This window comes from Mobula hypostoma, chromosome 11 (assembly GCF_963921235.1).
Source record: "Mobula hypostoma chromosome 11, sMobHyp1.1, whole genome shotgun sequence".
NCBI lineage: Eukaryota > Metazoa > Chordata > Chondrichthyes > Myliobatiformes > Myliobatidae > Mobula > Mobula hypostoma.
In genome coordinates this window covers 55,320,174-55,335,472 of record NC_086107.1, presented here as the reverse complement: position 1 = coordinate 55,335,472, position 15,299 = coordinate 55,320,174, and the positions used below count along the sequence as shown (strand labels likewise).

General features: G+C 39.6%; 1 protein-coding gene across 3 annotated transcripts in view; it reads right to left on the bottom strand.

The window, feature by feature from the left end:
• LOC134353762 (potassium voltage-gated channel subfamily C member 1-like) overlaps nucleotides 1-13,078 on the bottom strand; it is an 81,826-nt gene extending 68,748 nt beyond the window's left edge. For all 3 annotated transcript variants that reach the window (XM_063062108.1, XM_063062109.1, XM_063062110.1), the window contains exon 1: nucleotides 12,177-13,078. In XM_063062108.1, coding sequence (XP_062918178.1) covers nucleotides 12,177-12,830 — 654 coding nt within the window. In that variant the 5' untranslated portion in view covers nucleotides 12,831-13,078. The remainder of the gene's footprint in view (nucleotides 1-12,176) is intronic.
• Between the last annotated feature and the right edge of the window lie 2,221 nt (nucleotides 13,079-15,299).

Below are 15,299 nucleotides of genomic sequence, written 5' to 3'. Positions count from 1 at the left end.
ATTTAATCATCCACATGACTGGATGTGACTTTTTTGACTATTGCATAGCTACGTATGTTGTATCTCAATTCTTCTGCGTATTATATAATTAGTATAGTTCTGTGCCATACCTCATCTTTCAATATGTCTGATATCAATTCTGGCAAGTCTTTCTGCACGTGTTGAACCAGTGTTCATGCCTCCAACTTAATCATAATGGAAGAGTGAATGATATGCCACCCCATAAGTTACCAATTGTATTGAATTGGGGTTGTGGTGGAGAGGTGTAGAATATAGCAGGAAAGGCATGGTTTGGTGAGCACAACTGTGTCAAGCTATTGGTTAGCTAGTCTGGAGGTCATTTCACCAAATTTAGATATCAACCCATGTCCCCCCATTCATGGAGAGGCCATTGAAAAGTAAGTTAGGTTGGGAGTATCTTTTCCATGCCTGATTCTAGAGGCACCATTAACACTGAATTCTCTATGCAATTAAATTCTTAACAGTATTGGAGCAGCTTGATATATCCAACTGGCTTGATGGGCTTTTTCAGAGGGCAGTCAGGAGTCACCCACGCTGTTGTGTGACTGGATAAGGTTTTCACAACCAGCTCAGAATGGATGTCCAATGATGACAGGAATGGGGGATTTCAAGAAGGAATTACTTTTCTAAACTTTGGAACTCAGTTTGATGTATTGTGTGGTGGAATCTTACTGTTCCTGTACTTCCTTTTGTTCCTTACTTGGGAGTGTTTAGAGGACGTCTTAAATACACATGGAACTGCTTGCAGTGGGTAGATAGGATGAGCTATGTTTAATACTTTTCTGCTTTGTCTTTTCCAGTTACCTAAAGAGTACTTTACTTTATCTGTGATAACTGTTCCACCCCTCACATTGAGGAGGGGCTGGATTGCTCCAAACATAGATCAAAAATTCCAAGGGAAAGAAACTGAAGATTCAAGATTATTTAATTCCATTTCCTGTACACAAGTGTAAAGGAGAACAAAATAATTGATTTGATGCAGCACCAAAAAACACAAAAGGCAAAGGACAAAATAATACACTTTTTAAAAACACAGTAAATATAAATACACATGATAGCTTATATACATTAATTGATTGCATGTCCATAAAGTGACTCTAGGCCATACATAAGGAAATAATAAAGTAGTGGTGGGTTAGTGGGTGCAGATGTTGATCAGCCGTGCTGCCTGGGGTAAGTAGCTGTTTTTGAGTCTGGTGATCCTGGCATGGATGCTACCTCGTCTTCTCCTTGATGGGAGAGGGACAAACAGTTCATGAACAGGGTGGGTGGGATCCTTCCTGACATTACTGGCCCTTTGCTGGCACCTTTCTGTATATATGTCCTTGACGGTAGGTAGGCTGGTGCCGGTAATGCGTTGGGCAGTTTTGACTACCTGTGGCAGAGTTTCCATACAAGCAGTGATGTAGCTTGTTAGGATGCTCTCTACTGCATATCTGTTGAATGACATGAGTATGGATGTGTAAGGTCCAGCTCTCTTCAGCCCCCTCAGAAAGTGGAGGTATTGATGAGCTTTCTTGACTGTGTAGGATCTGTTCTGGGACTATGAGAGGTTGTGTTTGATGAGTAGTCCCAGGAGTTTGAAATTGCTCACAGTTCCCACTGCTGTGGTGCCAATGTAAAAAAGGGTGTGAGTGGTGCGAGTTCTCCTGAAATCAATAACCATCCCTTCTGTCTTGTTGACATTAAGGTTATTTGCCTGGCACCTCAGCTCTTCCAGTTTCTTGCTGTAGGGCATCTCATAGTTGGTGATGAGCCCCACACCACTGTCGTGCCATCGGCAAACTTGACGGTGTGATTTTTCGGGTGTTTGGCCAAGCAGTCGTGTGTGAGCAGAGTGAACAGTTACAGGCTCAGCACAAGAAGATGAAAATCTATCCTACCCACCTGAAACAGAGTACTTGATGCTGTCTCTAAGTGATTTGTTTTATGATGTCCCGTTTTGAATTAGAAACTGAAAATTCATTGATTGCTGAATACACCCTGAATAGCTTGGCATAATCCCTCTACACACATGCTTGGTTCATACACAAATTCCCCCTCATGACAATCTTGAAAAGGAGAGGAGGGGGACAAATTCTGTGAAAGATGCAATTCGTATTACATAAGTAATTGGATGTTACTTATATCCCAGAACTAATACAGGTCTCTGCAAATACTTAAAACAGCACGTGACTACAGTGCAATCTCATTAGCAAGCAATAGGTTTGATTTTAAAATGCTGCAGCAAAAGCATGAAATCAGATGGCTGATAGACAATGACTTAACATAATTCATAGGCTGGATTTTGCTGAAAAAAAATATGTAAGCATGTTTGACATAATGTTCATTTTACGTCATTCCATGTTTTTCCTTGGGCTCTTTTCTCTCTTTAAGAAAGAAGTCCATGACAAATGTATGTAGGATAAATGGAGAGAAGTTATCTTCATGAACAGATGAGTCAAGGGATATGAATTTTAGTAATGGCAAAAAAAAATATGTGTGGGTTTGTAAAGAAAGCTTTCAGAAAAGGAGTACGATCTGAAACTTGTCTCTTGCTGGAGTATTGGAACAATTAATTAGTAAAAAAAATAAATTGCCACGAGGGAAAATAATTTATAACAGCACTGCAAAGAGCAGAAAAATGCTACTGACTAAATTACAGAAGGTAAAGAGCTGTAATCAATCTGATGGGCCAAATGTCCTCCTCTTGTTCCGTGACACTATTTTGCTATGATTCTATGATACTACCCCAGGATTTATGCTTCTGTAATCACCAGATCACATTCCTTATGCTTGTTTAAATGTGTGAATGAAAAATCATGAGCTGGCAAGCTACAAGCTGACAACCCCATCCATTGTACCAGCACCTTACCCCGCAGGTAAGTGCATGTATCCTACAACTAATGATAGGGTTAAATTCAGAGAAAAAAAAAGATACATAAAAATCAGTTTATGTTCCAAAGTTAAAGAATTTTAATTAAAAACACCAAAAATGCAGCAATATAAATTTTGAGTCCACTTTGGACACAAAATTCAACTATTTCAGTGCCTTTATATTTTACATTATGAAATTTTGTGTCATTTTTTATTTAATTAAGGCAAAGGAAGAAAAGTGGAACTTCCTTTGGAGTGGTATCACTGCCAACCCTCTCCAGTTCAGATATAGAATAATCAGATGAAGACTATTTTCCTTGACACTGACAGCACAAAATGCCCCAAAATCTAAGAAAGTATTAGAGAACAATTAGGTGACAATTCTCACTTCCTTAATTGTCAGAATCACTGTGATCAGAACAATTAGGTGACAATTCTCACTTCCTTAATTGTCAGAATCACTGTGATCAGAATCACTGTGAAGTGGTGAATAGTAAGATCCTTAAGGATGGAGAATATTAGAAGTGTATATTTTATATACAGTGTCTCAATTCATTATTGACTCAATGAACAAATGGACTATTCTAGATATAAATCTGCACAATTGGAGAGAGTTATTAATTATAAGAGGTCTTTAGAGAATACAGATGGTAACATGATGGAATTTTATGTCAAAATTGAAAATGATTTAATTTAATCTGAATACAGGGACTTGAGATTCAAGATTCAAGATTCTTTAATGTCATTTCCAATACTCAAATGTAAAGGAGATTGAAATACTTGTTACTCTGGATAAAACAAAAATAAGATAAAGAACACAATAATAAACAAACCATAATAAATATACTGTAAATATATAAAATAGCTTATATACAGTGTCTATAAAAAGTATTCCCCCCTTGTAAGTTTTCATGTTTAATTGTTTTACAACATTGAATCACAGTGGATTTTTGATCAACAGAAAAAGACTCTTCCTTGTCAAAGTGAAAACAAATCTCTACAAAGTAATCTAAATTAATTACAAATATAAAACACAAAATAATTGATTGTATAAGTATTCTCCTCCTTCAAATCAGTATTTAATAGATGCACCTTCGGCAGCAATTACAGCCTTGAGTCTATAGGAATAGGTCTCAATCTGCTTTGCATATCTGGACACAGCAAGTTTTCCCCATTCTTCTTTAAAAACTGCTCAAATTCTGTCAGATTGCAAGGGTATCATGAGTGAACAGCCCTTTTTCAAGTCCAGCCACAAATTCTCAATTGGATTGAGGTCTGGACTCTGACTTGACCATTCCAAGACATTAACTTTGTTATTTTTAAGCCATTCCTGTATAGCTTTGGCTTTATACTTGGGGTCATTGTCTTGCTGGAAAACAAATCTTCCCCCAAGTCGCAGTTCTCTTGCAGACTGCATCAGGTTTTCCTCCAGAATTTCTCTGTATTTTGCTGCATTCATTTTACAAACCTGTTGCAATGCCTGTTGTAGAGCCTGCTGCAGTGAAGCATCCCACAGCATGATGCAGCCACCACCATGCTTCAAGGTAGGGATTGGTTGTTTTTAATGATGTGCAGCGTTTGGCTTATGCCAAACGCAGCTTTTAGTTTGATGGCCAAAAAGCTCAATTTTAGTTTCATCAGACCATCGAACCTTCTTCCAGCTGACTTCAGAGTCTCTCACATGCCTTCTGGCAAACTCTAGCTGAGATTTCATGTGAGTTTTTTTCAACAATGGCTTTCTCTATACCACTCTCCCAGAAAGCTGTGACTGGTGAATCACCCAGACAACAGTTTTTGTATGCACAGTCTCTTCCATCTCAGCCACTGAAGCTTGTAACTCCTCCAGAGTTGTCATAGGTGTCTTGATGGCCTCCCTCAGTAGTCTCATTCTTGCAAGGTCATTCAGTTTTCCAGGATGGCCTACTCGAGGCTGATTTTTAGCTGTGCCATATGCTTTCACGGCTGTGCCGTGACTGACTTAACTGTACTCCAAGGGATATTCAATGACTGGAAAATGTTCTTGGATCCATCTCCTGATCTGTGCTTTTCAATAACCTTTTGGCAGAGTTGCTTGGAGTGTTCCTTTGTCTTCACAGTGTAGTTTTTGCCAGAATACTGACTCACCAGCAGTTGGACATTCCAGATACCTGTGTATTTTTACTACAATCAATTGAAACACCTCAAATGCACTCAGGTCTCCAAAAACAGATCTCCGTTTAACTAATTATGTGACTTCTAAAACCAATTGGCTAAACAGTGATGATTTGGTGTGTCATATTAAAGGGGGTGAATACTTATGCAATCAATCATTTTGTGTTTTATATTTGTAATTAATTTAGATCACTTTGTAGAGATTTGTTTACACTTTGACACGAAAGAATCTTTTTCCGGTGATCAGTGTCAAAAACAGCCAAATTAAATCCACTTTGATTCAATGGTGTAAAACAATAAAACATGAAAACTTCCAAGGGCAATGAGTACTTTTTATAGGCACTGTACATACTATAGATTGATTGTATGTCCATAAGGTGACACTAGGCATAGGAGTGTCTGTAAATAAGGTGACTGACAGGAAATGATAAAGTAGTGCTGGTGGGGTGTGTGGAGGATAGAGTTAATGGATAGAGAAAGCAGCAATATGTCATGGTATATGGGGACAATATATTAAAATGTATGCAAGTAATGGCCAACTATTATTAAATTAATATATATAGCTTTCAAGCAAGATTTATATCCCTTTAAGACATAAAAACTCAATGAGGAAGGTGATCACATCTAATGAAAATTGTTGTCATAAATTGTTGCAAGGGAAAATTGTTGTCAAAAAGTGCAGTAAACCTGACAACAGGGAAATTAATCAGATTAATACCATATTTTCTTTAAAATATGCTGTTTTTATGAAGCTTGATGGAGTAGATTTGGGGAGGACTTTTTCCGATGACTGAAATGTCTAGGACCAGGGATTATAGTCTCAAAATAAGATATTGGCTATTTAGGACTGAGGTGAAAAGAAAATTCTTCAGTATGCAGAGTCCTCCACACTAGAGTGCTATTAAATGTCAGTCAACATAGTTCGTTCAATACATAGATAGATTGATTCAATTTGTGGATATTAAAGGAAATAGAGTTAGTGTAGGAATGTAGCATTGTAGTAAAATATAAGACATGATTTTACTGAATAATGAATGAGCATGAGAAGGTTCAAGTGACCTAGATTTGTAGACATAGAAAGAAGGTTGTTTAAAATGACAATTGCAAAGAAATCTACTGATATACCCAATACACAATTTAAAAGTGAGCTAAAATATGATATTTAACATCACCATCATAATATTAAGATATTCAATGTAAAATTAATAATCATTTGAAAAATGGAAACAAGTTGGCAATGGAGTGTGAGAAACAAAGGAAAATAGTTTGAAGATAAGGAGACAGCTATCTAAAGTGGAGGTGCGGAAATTCTTTTTCATTGAGGATAACAAATCTCTGGAATTTTCTGCTCCAGTAGGATGGGGAGTCCCAGTCATTAGAAGTATTTAAGATGGAGGTAGATGGTTTTATGAAAGATTAAGGGAATTGGTGTTTTGGGGAACTGACACGAAGGAGGAGTTGAAGCTAATGTAGATTAGCTATAAGAACTTCAAATGGTGGGGCAGGTTCAAAGGGTCAGGGGGCCTAATACTGCTTCTAATTTTTTCAGTTCTTGTGTTCTGGAAACACTTTACCTTGCTTTCAAGAAAGGAAGTGAACATTAGGTTTGTAAAATCAGTAGAAGGTGTTTATGTCCATTCATTTCAATTCAAGAGATGAGAATTAATAAATTATTCAAACTTATGGTTGACAAACCACTAGAATGAAACGGTTAAAATTCTAGATTCAGATTTGAAAGGGTTATTAATTATAAGAGAAGCCTTTAGAGAACACTAATCGTAACACAATGGAATTTTATGTCAAAATTGAAAATTATTTAGTTTAATCTGAATCCAGGGACTTAAGATCCAAGATTCAAGATTGTTTAATGTCATTTCCAGTACACAAGTGTAAAGGAGATTGAAATACTTGTTACTCTGGATCCAATGCAACCAAAAAAAAAAACAAAAATAAGATACAGAACACAATAATATACAAAATATAATAAATATAAATACATAAAATAACTTATGTACATACAGTAGATTGATTGTATGCCCATAAAGTGACACTAGGCCCAGGAGTGTCTGTAGAAATGATAAATTAGTGGTGGTGCGGGGTGTGGAGGGTTGGGTTAATGGATGGAGGAAGCAAACTATGCAGCAGCAATAGGCCTTGGTATAGAGAAACAATATATTAAGTATCCATATTTAACCACTAAAACGAAGTGGTTATATTTCTGGATTCAGACTGATGTGGTGAAGAATATTACTAGTGCAGAAAGACATGAGGAAATCTGTAAAATTTGTTATAAATCTATTATCAAATTGAAAGATTTAAAGAGGAAAAACATGAAGAAAGTGTTATAATAATTTATCATTATTGAGATAGTGATCTAGCAAATAACAGGATAAACAGATATTCCAATATATTTACTGAAGTATAACTTTGGTAGGTGACCAAAAGGTGGCAAAATTTCAATTTTGTTCAAAAATTGAGCAAAGGAATTACAGGTACATTAAGCTTCAGTCTATAATGTGGGTAACTGGGATCAGTCCCCGTTATTTTTTTCTAAAAGGAAGTCATTCTTGATGTATTTTATATCTGCTGAAATCACACAAGAAAACAAATACAGAAAATATACAGAATGTAATTTTGTATAGATGTTCTAAAAGGAGTCAAATGGGAAGTGCATGGCAAAGACAAATGCATGCAAAATTAAGATGAATATTGCCAAATAGGTAGGTAGAAGGAGATGAAGAAGTGAGGTACTTTTTAGTCTAGTGAAGAATGAGTTGTGCCTTACAAGAGCTTAAACTGGGATTGTCTATATATTGTCAATGATTGTCAGTCCAGCTTCATTATATTTTTCTATCAATTTTCCCATTATTAATGTCTATTTATGATGGAAACTGCATGTGTAAACTATCCCTTACCTACAAAATACAAAGTAATTTCTGTTGAGTTTGTTGAAGTAAAAGGTTTTTTTTTGCAGTAGTAGCTATAGAATTAGGAAATCAAAACTGAGGCATGATAGTGCATAAATAGTAATGAAATTGGAGAGTGAACATATCAATAAAAATAATATGTATCCTTTTAAAATGGAGTCTGAGTTGCACTTGCATGTCTTGGTCAGACGTTTCTTAAAGTCTCATGTCACCTTAACAGTACAGATGACCTTGACTACCTGGGTGCAAAAAAGGTGAAAAATTGATTCATTCCCTCTTTAATTTGGGGGTGGGGAGATGAGAGAGGTGTAAGTAGCAAAATTTGAGGGAATCCCAGACTGCAATAAGGATTACAGTCTTAAAGAATGACAATCACACCACAAATACAGTTCAATGGAGAAAATAAAATGTGAGTTTAATTATTTTGGAAGCAAAATAAAGGCATCATAAATGATATAGGATGAAAGGCTCAATAGAGTAGCTCATGACTGTCACAGCTCCCATAATTTGGGTTCAGTTTGACCTCAGCTGCAGCCTGTGACTGAAAGGGTTTCATCTAGATGTTCTGGTTTTCCCCCACGTCCATGGTGGGTTGGTAGGTTAGTTGGCCACTGTGAATTACCTGATGTGTGTTGATGAGTGGTAGAAATGTTGATGGGAATGTGGGGAAAATAAAATCCAATTAGAGGAGGGCTGGCGAAAATTAGTTCTTGTCGGTCAGCACAGATGTTGCTAGGCTGAAGGGCCTGATTTCCTGCTAAGTCTACAGCTTTGCGTTGGTGCAAAGAAAAAGCACCAGAAGAAATCAAAACAGAATTTGTTACTTTATAATCTGAGCCTTAACTATGCTACAAAATGACGTCAATTTGAATTTGCAGAGAGTTTAAGTATTTTGTTATATTGTGTGGATTTTTGGCAGCTCATTGCATGGAGAATAGAAACTCGGTGGAAGTAAGCAATATGGACTCAAGAGAATAATGTTATGAAGGGTGATAGTTTCAGAGTCTGAAGGTCCTACCCACAAAATTTTGAGGACCCTTTGTAAGAGAGAGGTTTCTCTTACAGTGGTTTAAGAAGTGGTTCACCACTAATACCTCAAGAGAAATGAAGGATGCTGAGAAATGTTGGTCCAGCTGGTGATATTCACATTAATGCATAAAGGTGTTTTTTCTCCCCTATAATGATCTGTAATTTAGGACAAAATTGCCATCAAGCATGTGCCTTAGACACTATCAACACCAGTATCTGGACAATTAGTTCAATTCTATGCAGGGTCAAAGCTATAAGATTTGACTTCTATCTCAAAAATCTGCTTGGGTTTGATCCCAGTTTCCAGGGTGAAGGAGCACCAGGTGACCTGTTGTGTGATCTAACTTCAACGTGACTATTCCTTTAAAGAAGAACTGGTGAGAAGTTGTTTGGTTTAGTGCCCTGAGCACAAAGAGAGGCTGATCACATAGATGACGTTAGAACGAATGTGCTCTGTCTTCCCCAACAACCACATCCACTGTCAACTAGAACCAAGTTTGTGTCTAACATATTTTCTCCTTCAGATATTGTTTTTCCAGACCGTAGGGAAGGAGGCTAAAATCTGTCAAATTATTAATTTAGCAACACTAAGGAAGGTCAAATGAAAAACCATCTAACCTGCTAGAAACTCTTTCTGAACGCTGCGCTCCATATTTTTATTATTCTTCCAAAGAAACTTGTCCATGTATATTTCCTACTCCTCCCTCGCCTAATCCAACCCTTGAGAATTTCATTTAGCATGAATGGTCCCAATTTTAATGTGCAGTTACCTAGCTTGTTCTGCATTGGTCTCCTGTCAATTGTGAATTCATTCAAGAATAAGAAAACCATAAAAACGCAACAGAGAGCAAAACAATTGAATGTAAACGATCCTGCGGAATTAATTATAAACACTGATGACAGAGAGGTCCTTCCATATTATCGTTTATGCCATCGTCATTAAATTATTCCCTCTTTTTTGTTTCTCGCGCTGAAAAGACATTTTCCAAGGTATGCTATTTACAACATTGCGTAAACTAAACCAAGTAACTTATATTGTTACTTTAAAAAAAGACCCTCGCTGGTTGATGTTGGTTGGGGCTTCCCACCCATGAACGTTGTTTGTTATTTTTAATTTCCTGAGATAAGGATCTCATACCAGCTCCTGCAGCAATTTGTGGACAACCTGTAAGACAAGTCTTGTTTAATGTTCAGGAAGGTGCATTATTTCAGATTCAAGGTCAAATGATCTGTCTGAGCACTGCATCAAACTAAACGGTTAATTGCCAAGCTTCAGAGAACCACTGCTGGGCGACGACGTTGTCTGTCTGGCTGTATTCTGCGGTTGGTTTAATCAGCTGTTCCCTTTCCTACTGCAGAGATTTCGGGAAATCGGACGTTGTGCGAGGTACCACCTGCTGGAACATCGAGGAAACACTCGCTGGTTCCTGAAAGCCTCGACCTTGCCCCTTGGTGCCTTTCTCTAGGAATTCTGTGAGGTAGTACAGTAAAATAACAGGCAGAAATATGTTTCTGGTGCAGTCAGAGGGAGATAAATGAGAGGAACTACTCCTGGAAATAATAACGGAAGGAATCACATTAGACATCTTGGAAAGGCATCCTCGTGTCGCTGGTGAGCCTTTCTTACAAACACAAACACGGATTGCTGTGCTTTATGCACGGGAGGGAGAAGTATTGACTCCGGGCTACAGTGCAATCAACAAGTAGCATGTAAAAATACTGCAAATAAATAGGGATGTCGGTTTCACGATGTGTATTTCCGCTTTCTCCTGCCCGTATCCCTATAATCGTTATCTAAATTCTTTCGGAAACCGGCGCAATAAATATAGTCTGTGCTCGCACGTTAGCAGGAGGACATGAATTAGATGCGGCTTTTCAATGTCGGTTACGTTGTTAGTGAATACAGTGAACGATTTTGCACCCGAGCAGAATACGGATTCTTAACATATCTGAAATAAGTGGTTTTGTTCTTTGGGCGCTAAGGTGATTGAGTGATTTGAGTGCTTGTCTGGAACCTGCACATTGTCATTAGTCCCTGAATAATCTGCAAATCGATAACCTTCATTTTCTGAGGTCAGCGATAGCACAACATCTTATAGAACAATAAACAATAAAAAATGTGTTTTAAAACTGGGGGCACATGACAGTCGCTCCCAAGAGCTTTAAGATTAGATAAATAATTATCGGCAATTTAACATTAAATCTCACAAACTGTAGAACTGCTGAAATACACTCTGGCACTTGTGGATGCTTTTGTTTGTAATAGTCTTTGCTGTAAATACTGTTGCGTTATTCTTGCTATTTCTAGCCGGAGTTTCTTTAAGAGAAAACAGATCGAAGCCCAGTGTCGTGATTCATTATCTCCTTTCAGTAAGATGATCCACAATTCTTTTTTTTCAAAAGTATTTAAACCCAGGATTTGAGGTTAAGGTGGCGACTCTCAGGTTCCTCTGCAGTCTGCACCCACAGTGTGCGCCTCTGGAATATCAATGAGCCCCAATCTGAAGCGCACTCCCGCTGTGCATGAGCACCGTTTCTTCCACAAGAAGGACTAGCTCTCCGAATAAAAAATAACCCCTGCTTTTCAATATACGCAGATGCTTGAACCCCGTCCAACAAACATATCAATTTAATTAACAATTTCCAATATTTGTATCTTTAGAACGAAATACACACAGGAAGACAGTTCTTCAGCAAACGTTACCAGGTGCTGAAAAAAATGGACTTTTTGTGCTAATCTGAACCATATATCTGAAACCTCTTCCCACCGTATGCGCTGAGCGAGACTACATTTATTGGTAGTCCGCGCAGTTTTGCCACGGCCACGACTTGGCTCCATAAACCTGCTGCAATCTGCAATCTTCTCACTTCGCTGTACCAAAACGAGAAGTACAGGATCTCAATCTGGATCTCCTGGATTCTTCATGCAATCATTCTGCATTCCCAGGCACTCCATGCAGTTTTGACTATTGGTCTCCCTTCCACACTTATCTCCCACCCTACCTTCACCACCCGCGCCTCCCTAAATCCGTTCTTTCTATATTACTTCAATGGAAACTTGCCACTTACATTCTTTCATTTAAGATGCTTCTAGAAATTGAACTCCCCCTGCCCCTATTCATTTAACCAACAGGTTCTTAAGCGTAGTTCATAGTTAAATGCTGCAGAGCCTTGCTGAGTATTTTCCCTTACCCGTGCATATTTAGATGAATAGGGGTCTTCAAAGAGAGCCCAGATGCGGCGTTGCCATTTCCTCCACCAACAGGCTTTCGCTCCCGCTTCAGGGGAACAGTCTCCGAGGGCGAGGCGCTTCGTGTCCAGCTCGTCCTCCGAGTCCCCCACCCCGTCTCCTCCGCCGCCGCCGTCGCCATCGCCGCTGTTGAGATCGGGAGACTCGAAGCTGTCCAGAGCCTCCTCGGCGTCTCGGTGTTGCCGGTAAGTCATCCAGCAGCAAGGCTCAACGTCAGTCTCGTCGATGCCCCAGAAGGCGATCTCCTCCTCGTACAGGGGTCCGCACACGTCGGCCGGACAGTGCAGTTTCCCCGTGCGGTAGTAGTTGAGGATGTGAGCGAAGACCCCCGGGTGGCGGTCGAAGAAGAACTCGCCCGCCTTGGGGTCGTAGTCGAAATTGGCGAAGGCGCCGGGCTCGGTGAGCCATGCCAGCCGAGTGCCGGGTAGGGTCTTCAGGGTGCTCCGGTACGTTTCGTGCCTAGTCCCTCCCACGTTTATCACGATGCGATCGTTGTCGTCGCCCATGCCCATCTCCTCGACCAGACATGTCGCGGAGGGAGGTCGTTTTCCTGGTGTACTGCCGCGGGAGGTGGAGACGTGCACTGAGCTGATCATTCAGCACCGCGGCCAGCGGCCAGGCATCTGTCCGCCGCCCCTCCGCCTTCTCCCCACCTCTTTCCTCGCCCCAGCGCTGACCTTTCTCCTTCTCCCCAGGCTCAGGTATAGCCACCTCCTCTGTCGCGCAAACCGATCACACAGCTTCGATGTTGATCGATCAGGTGATGCTCTTACATTGTTCGGCTCGGCGGAGGCCGGCTCTGCTTGAAGGAAGCGAGCGAGAGGAAGAAAAGACAGCGCATTGGAAGGAGGAGCCCGTTGCTCTCCGTCTCCGCTGGCAGCAGCGCTGCGCAGCCGTGAATTCAGGTCCACGCCACCATCACCAACAACTCCCCCCCACCCCTCCGCACCCCAAACACCATCACCGCCTCCTTCATGCACCGTGCGCCGTCCTAGAAACCGTGACAACTATCAGAAGGTTGCTTCATGAACCGCACTAACATCGAGGTGTGCTTCCAACTGGAAAACCACAATACTGCTCGAAAATAGCGATACTTCACTGTTCCAATTCAGTTTTTTTTTAGATTATAAAAAAACACTTGATTTTAGGATGATGGTTTGACAACCCAGCGATTAGCGCAAAACATAACTGCGCACGGATCTACTTGTATACTGTATATATAAATTGTCCTCACAAACGCATTACCTCCCGCAGATACACAGATTTGCACAAAATATAAACACACACACACACACACACACAACATGCCAATGCATGTGTAAACCAATGGTTGTGTGTTCATTGATAGTGCGGTCGCAAATCACATACACACGGCCCTTATGGTTTTGACACAGGTGATTAAATTTTACAGCTCTGTAGAGCTGAGGGTTAGTTTCCCAGAGCACGCCGACAGATATTTCTGCCGTACGGACCTCAGTGTCGATCACGCAGACTCTATACTGTATTTCAAAGGTCGTTACAGTTTCTGTTGTGGTATATCAATTTCAGAGTCACACAAACCTTATTAATATTGTCCGGGAATGGATTACAGGGTTGTATCAAGGGACTTAGATGATATGTTATCCAAAAGAAAAGTCATTTTAGCTTCTGAATGTCATCAGAAATACAAGATAGATTTTACTATCATTAACAGTTGGCAAGGACGTGTGAGTTGGTATCAAACACAGTGCGCAGGTCTCATTTCCTTTGAGGAAATGTTGCTGCATGTTTTGTGCCTTGTGTACTGAATTATGTCACGCTTAAGAAATTAAATGAACATTTTGTTTTGTACGTGTTTTGTGGTGTGAGAGTGTCCTTTTTGTACTTCTCTTGGAATATTAAAATAGTATAGTAGAATCCTTTTACATTAGCGAAATAAATTAGAACTTTTCTTCTTTTATACTTTTGTATTTTCTTATATACTAACTAAATGTGTACGTGCATTACTTGCTGGGCTCACTGTATTGTACCATACTGTAATTGATCAGGAAAGTAACCATTCGCCTTTCTCAAACGGTGTAACAGTTCTAAAGGCAACAAAAGGTGTAGTTGTTCTGGCCGCAATAGCAGCTGGACTCCAAAGAGAGTTGAATTATCATTGCCGAACAGCATACATTCCTGACCTTTGATAGTCAACCAGTATCCACAAGAGTTAGTGCAGGAATGTGATGAAACATCATCGTCACCAAAGAAGCATAGATGCACCACGACTCACAGGATACAGTGCAGCCCAGGACAGATCAACCTGGTTGAATGGTATTTCCATCACCTTCCATCATCTGTCTGTGCCCTGTGCTGCATTATCTACAACTTAAAAGATCTCCCATGGCTCCTTTGAAAGCGCCTCTCTCCTCTCCACTGAATCAAATATTGAAACACGAGATCATCTCAAAGCTGTTTGAGTCTTTAGGACATTTAGTAGTGCTTTCATTCAATGAAATAAACTTGTTTTAATATAAATAAAATATAATTCTATTGAAATATTCTCTATGGTGAATTTTATATACATATTTTGTGGGCCACATGTGCATTCCATATTGACACAGATGTTCCTTTTCTAAGTGAATTTTGTTCATTTTTATTGTCAGTTGTAAACTGCGGTTTATCTGTTATGGGTGTGCATGTACTCTTGCTCTCTACAGAGTGGCTTGTTTCTAAATTACACTATGGGTCAGCTCTTTTGGAATCAGCCCCTCCACTTGGATTCATCTCTCTGGTCTCCAAACTCCTTTACATACATAAACTTTGCATATCTCTGCCCAATACAATAAATTTCACAATATTAACCAGTGATAAATAATAACCCTGATTCTGATCTGCGTGACACCACCTAAGATCTAATCAGCATCTGGAGTTCACGATCTGAATTAAGGGCAGCAGATCCAAAGGGCAAACAAGTCTTGGGGAGGAAAAGTCCAACCTATAGAATGTTCCTGACAGTGTTTGACAGATGGTGAAGCTAGGACAAAAGTCATTTTAAAAAAGCATCTTCCAGCAAAGCTGGTGTGTTTAAGCTGAGTGGAAAA